Below are 6,207 nucleotides of genomic sequence, written 5' to 3' on the forward strand. Positions count from 1 at the left end.
GCGATGAGCCGTACATCCTGTACCACATGACAGGGGTACTCACCAGTGTACACCACTCCATTGAGCTCCACCGACATGCTGATGCTGCTTGTGCCGTTAGTGGTGAGGTTCAGAGCCGAGTCTTGTCTGCCATCTGTCAGGAAGACAACAGCTTTCTGAGTTGTTTTCGTTTTGCTTCGGCTCTCCTAAAGAAATCTCACAAACTAAATGCGAGAATGTGGGAAAAGGCCTTCCCGTGGCACGAACACCTTGTTCGAGATCTCTTTCAAAAATCTCCTTAAGAACATTTCTCTGAAGTCACCTGTGTCGCTTACTGAGAAACAGTTTGCGTGCTCCATCAGATAGTCAGTAACCGAGACAAACCGTGCCATAAGATCAAAGCGTCTGCTTGCAGAAGAGAATCCCCACAAAGACAAGCACACATGTACTGCATGAATGCATGCATGCTGCTCCTGTAAGCTTAAACAGGTCAACATATAGGCCGGCAGTGGGTTTCTTCCTCACTGCTGGCTGCTGTGGTTTGTGGTCAGATGACAAGAAGGTATTGAGATGGTAACTGTTGCAAAGAGGGAAAGATGTGTGAAATCCAGAGTTCAGACAGGCAGAAATGAAAGGCACAGTTAACAGTGATGCCAACCACAGCTGTAATTTGGTAACACAATGGGGATTTTTTTTGTCTTTCAGCTGATTATATTGTGCAATAATAGAAAGATTTTTAAAGATGAACTTGGTTTAAAGCAGACACAGCTGAATATTGATTTAAATTACTTTAACTAGATTTTTTATATTTTAAATCCTCTTTTATCTTAATTCTCTATAAGATGGCGGTGACACTGATGGAAATAAGTAGATTTCTCAAGTGTTGTCGGCATTTCTGAAGTTTCTTGTCGGCGGAACAACGGCTCAGTGGTTAGCACCGACGCCTCACAGCAAGAAGGTCCTGGGTTCGATCCCCGGTTCGGACCTGGGGTCTTTCTGTGTGGAGTTTGCATGTTCTCCTCCTGCTTCTGTGGGTTTTCTCCGGGTACTCTGGTTTTCCCCACCACCCAAAACATGTACAATAGGTTTCCTTCAGGCCCAGGCCGCCCTTGAAAAAGAGATCTGAGATCTCAACGGGACTTGCCTGGTAAAATAACGGTAAATAAATAAGTATAACAGATAAAAACGTTAAATAAAAAATGATAATTTCTACTTTAATGAAGCAGTTCTCCTTGCCTTATAGAGCAAAAGTAAAAACACTGTTCCATCTAACAAAGCGTGTAAAAATAAAAAAGTTTGTGAACTCGGATGATGCTACAGAAGTGGAGTACTTTTAACCCAGCTCGCTTCAGATAAAAGAGTTTTCTAAACCGACAGGGTAGAAGAGACATAAAACAGATTCCTATCTTGCATCGTTTGTTTCAGGTTTGCTGAACTCAGACTCCCACTGAGGGTTCAGTACCTTGATTGTTGATGCGGATGTTCATGGGAATCTGAGCGGTCATGGCCAGCAGGTTGTGTTGCAGGGCTCTCTGCAGCAGCCGGTGGTGCTCCTCGGCGGGCAGAGCCATCTTCTTCTCCGGCGGCTCGCCTGCCTCCAGTTTGTCCCTCAGCTGCTCCAGAGCCGCCACCTGAGCCGCCATCGCCGCCTGGGCCGCTGCCGCCTGCGCGGCAGCCACAGAGTGGCTCGGCATGGGCCCCATGGGCAGACGAGCCATGCCCACCCCCGGCAGCGGCTGGCCTCCCTCCTCTTCTGGCCACAAAGACAGAAAGGAGGAAACTTGAAGTCAGTTGAACTCAAGCTGCTGGATTTTGGACCAAAAAAAAAAACTATTCCTGCTGAACTAAAGCAGCAGTTCAACATTAATCGTACAGACAGATAAATCTGCTGGTAACTCACTAAAACAAAGATTTGATAGAGATAGAATCAACTATTGAACCTGTACTCCTTTACTATGTGATACAGTAACTTAAAAAAGAAAAAAAATAAATTATTTGTTGTTTATTTTCAGATGTGCTGAGGTTGAGCAGACAGATTGTGGTTAAGGTAGAACAATGAAACTAACCAAAACCATTCAAGTTGAATTTAAAGGACAAGGTTTGTCACTTTCTAATCACAATGTTACATTTTGAATCTAAATGGGTTTCATGTAAATAAAACCCACGAGGGTACTCAGGCTTTCTACAGCTTAAAGAAAGTTACATGTAACACGTTTTAAGACCTCTTTAATGCATCTTTAAATGAAATTAGAGACCATAAACACAAATGGAAAAAAAGCAGTTAGCAAAAATTTTTCTCAAATATTTATTCAAACACAAAACAACTCGCTGCTATAGGCCTTCTGTAAATTAAAAAAATGTAAATACATGTTTACAATTATTTTAATATTTGAGACTAATTACACTCCTACTTACAATGTGTTAACATTTAAAGACCTCTGAAAGACTGATTTAAGACATTTTAAAGACCTTATTTTTAAATTGATGAATTCAGTGCCTTTTTAAGGATCAGATTTTTTAGGGATCTGCAGAGTTCCTGTAGATCCATAAAAAGTCTGATGCCAGCTCCTCAATAAGAAAAGTTGATACAAACTTTGAGGAAAGGAAATTTTCAAAACCTCCATTTCAGACTAGTCTGAAGGGTTGCTGCACTGTAATTCAGGGTTTATGGAACTGTCTTGATTTTGATATAAAAACTTCCAAAACAATCTATGTGTTCAAAAAAGAGACTAAGTCAAATTTAATAAAAAAATATGATACCATGTAGTACTTAATGGAAATAAGATATTAAAAACACTTGATGTTTTTGTTTTTTGTAATTCGGAAGATTGTTAAAGCTTTAGTTTGTTATTTTATTTTTTAATTTATTCTTTTATTTGAGAAAACCCATTGAAATTAAAACTCGCATTTACAACCCTGTCAAAAACTGGCAACAAAAAAAAACAAAGTTTCATAAAGCAAACTTTAACAACAATAACCTTTAACAATAATAAAAAAGAGGGTAGCTATGATAAAAAATTCTTCACTCTGCTCCTTTCTCATTCATAACTTGATGTGCTTGTTTTTTTTAAAAATATTTTGTATGATTTTTTAATGAGTAAAATAAATGAATAAAATAAAAAATAATAAAAATAAAGTTGCCATTGGCTCTCCTAAAAGCAGCTAAATGACTAATTCGCATTTTATGACATTTGCAAACAATTGGGATTGAGAATGTAGAAGAAAACATTAAGTGAACAAAAACACTCTAAAGATGTTTAGAACTGCAAACAAACTCAATAAAATAACTCGACGACATCAATGCTTTGATTCGATCCATATTCTGTAAATACATTTTGTAAGAAAATCAAAACTAAACCAAACACTGTTCGATGCAGAAGCAGACATGCAAGTCAAACGCAGTGATTCATTGGCAGCGGTGGACACGGAGCAGAGCGGGACTCCTCTCTGCTCTGACTGCAGCTGCTGCACGAGACTTTGAGTCGGATCGCTCATCAGTACTCAAGAGAGGGGGAGGGGATCACGGCGCCGCTCGCTGCAGAAAGTGAAGTCGCCAAAAGTCTCTAATAACACCGTGAAAAGCCGGTAGATTTGTCGCCAGTTGCGTTTTGGGGAAAAAGCCATTACAGGGGTCTGAAAGCTTGCCAAAACTATCAGTGAGTGTGTCTCAGTTGAGGGGCTGCAGCTTACTTTGACCTCCAGACATAAAATGTGTTGGAACGTGTATTCACACAACTTTTCATGGAGGAACAACTTCACAGTTAAAAACGTTACATGTAAATAAATAAAAAATATTAAGAATTTGTGTTTAGTTTCAGTATCAGCGTATTTGCATTTTATTTAACATCTCGTTGCAGCAAAAATTTCATCAGTCACACAGAGGCATGTCAACACAGCCTCTGTGTCGGCTCTGCAAACTTCAGCAGCTCGTGAGGATCGCTACTTTCAATAAAGCTAAATACCTTGATTTAGATTTATTATTCAGTAGATCCATGGGTGTCCTGAAAGGAACGTTTTAAATACAAAGTATTATTATCCTGGTTATGCTCGATGTGTAGTGGCCTCTTTGCATTTTTTCTCCCTTGCTTTTGTGGTTCTCCCATACTGGTTTTATCGCTACAAGCTAAATAGTAGCCCACGAACGGGGTGCGGAGGGTAAAAAAGTCCCGGATGGTGACGTCAATGAAAACCATCTATTGAGTCACAGCTGCTAACACTGCAGGAGGGGGCTGTCTATCAGCCGAAAAGGACTGGAATTCTCCAAAACACATTTCGACCCGCCCTAAAGTTTCTGAGATTGACAAGACAAATCATCAGTTTAGTTTTTGAACTTTTTTTGTTTAAAAAGTACCAACAAAACGAATATTTGTAATTAGCAGCAAATCAAAAAATCTTTTCAATTTTACTTTAGTTTCTCTTCATGATTTTTCTTCACCAGGTTTGATTAAAAAGTAAAAAATTAGAGGTGTTACAGGTGTCATCTGACTTCATTTAAGTGTTACTTGTCATGGTTCTTTTTGATTGAAATTAAATGAAGCTCTTTAATTAAATAAACTCTATAAAGATAAACTGAACCATTCGTGTCAGTGTTCGTCTAACAGTAATTTAAATCCCTGTCGGAATGCAACAAATCAATTATTCAGGACTTCCAGCTCTCCTGTTCTGCAGGACTCCCACCTTTCTTGATCTTCTGGATGGAGGTCAGCGAGGCTCCGTTGGTGCCCACTGCCAGCCCCACACTGGGTGTGGGGACCTTGGGCGAGGACAGCATGGTGGGCGTCCCGTTGGGCGAGTACGTGAAGAGGGAGCTGCCGAAGCTCTGTCGCCGGCCCTCCCGCCGATTACTGTCGATGGCCGCCTGAAGCTCGTTGGGGTTGCTCAGACCTCTCTTGTCACATTCATACGGGTACAGGTACTTCATGTATCTGAAACAAACAAGAGTTGTTGTTTTTCTTAAACGAGACGCTCTTAAAGACACGACCAGCTCTTCTGGAGTTATTTGGCTTCGAGCTGAAAATCTATTTCAGCTCCAACCGTGTGCTAACAAGCCTCCTGCAGGAATGGATTAGGATGTGATTTGATCTTTTCCTAACTCGGAAAGAGAACATCCTATAGCCTGAATCAACTGCAGGAAATTACTTCAACACACAAGAGTTAATTTGCAAAACAAAGTAGTTGTTGACATTCGATCGCTCGCAGAAACACTGAGCAGAACAAGGATTAAAGGATTAGAGCTTCGACAGTTAAAGCTACCTTAAGTTATAAAAACTTGACTGGTGTCAATCTCAGGGGTGGCCTGCCGGCTGCTAACAGATCCAGAACGAGCTGCGGGTGTCTTCAAGGTGAACAACTTTTATTTTAACCAATAAAAGATGAACAAGGTACTGACTGAGTGCGGAGGGTGAAGGCTGCACTGGTGATTGAGGTAGGCAGGTTGAGTCCCTTGGTGATCTCCCTCCACAGCTTCTTGTTGATGACCTCCACCAGGCCGCCCTTCTCCGTCACCAGCTTGTAGAGCATGTACAGATCCAGGACCTGCTTGGCCATGATGGGAATACGGTTCACAGGCGTTCCTTTTGTGACGAACACACAGAGAGGAGAAAAATAAAAATAACTTTAAGCACAACATAATGATAAAAATACAAAAAAAAAAGACATTAAATGTTTGTATACGAAACAGTTTTTTAAAATATATAAAACTTGGCTTGTTTTGAGGATGTGTTGAGGATGACTCTGAGCTACTACCACACCAAATACAATGCTCAAAAAATAAAGGGAACACTACTGCTCAAAAAATAAAGGGAACACTTAAACAACGCACGCTAACTCCCGATCTTAATCAATGAAATATTCGCATTGAGTACTTTRTTCTGTACAGAGTTGAATGTGCTTCACAAAAGTTTGATTTACTTGGACTTAGCGTGCGTTGTTTAAGTGTTCCCTTTATTTTTTTGAGCAGTGTATTAGCTCAATATCAACAAACATAACTGTAATAAAGACAGTTTTCTGTCGGCTAAGGTTGATAAGCTGCAGCAGCCATCTTGAATCCAGTCAACTACAAAAATTAATCAGCTGTATTCATACATCCAGTGAGTCCTTTTCAGGAGTTTTATTCAAATCCGCCCAGTGGCTCTCAAGATATTTTGCTGACAGACAAACACACAGGCAATGATCTGTGATACTGATGATCTTGACAGAATTCACCAAATACTACAATAAGGATAAGGC

At 40.2% G+C, this 6,207-nt stretch overlaps 1 protein-coding gene across 3 annotated transcripts in view; it reads right to left on the reverse strand.

Annotated features, from left to right (window-relative positions):
* The window catches only part of arid3a (AT-rich interactive domain 3A), a 55,607-nt gene that overhangs the window by 4,460 nt on the left and 44,940 nt on the right, over positions 1–6,207 (reverse strand). For 2 of the 3 annotated variants that reach the window (XM_014007287.1, XM_014007285.1), the window contains exons 5-8: positions 5,369–5,552; positions 4,657–4,904; positions 1,442–1,732; positions 44–133 (exon numbers count right to left, since the gene is read on the reverse strand). In XM_014007287.1, the coding sequence (XP_013862741.1) occupies positions 44–133; positions 1,442–1,732; positions 4,657–4,904; positions 5,369–5,552 (813 nt within the window). The remainder of the gene's footprint in view (positions 1–43; positions 134–1,441; positions 1,733–4,656; positions 4,905–5,368; positions 5,553–6,207) is intronic. The other variant, XM_014007286.1, reaches the window with a different exon arrangement.

This window comes from Austrofundulus limnaeus, unplaced genomic scaffold, assembly GCF_001266775.1.
Source record: "Austrofundulus limnaeus strain Quisiro unplaced genomic scaffold, Austrofundulus_limnaeus-1.0 Scaffold41, whole genome shotgun sequence".
NCBI classification, from domain to species: domain Eukaryota; kingdom Metazoa; phylum Chordata; class Actinopteri; order Cyprinodontiformes; family Rivulidae; genus Austrofundulus; species Austrofundulus limnaeus.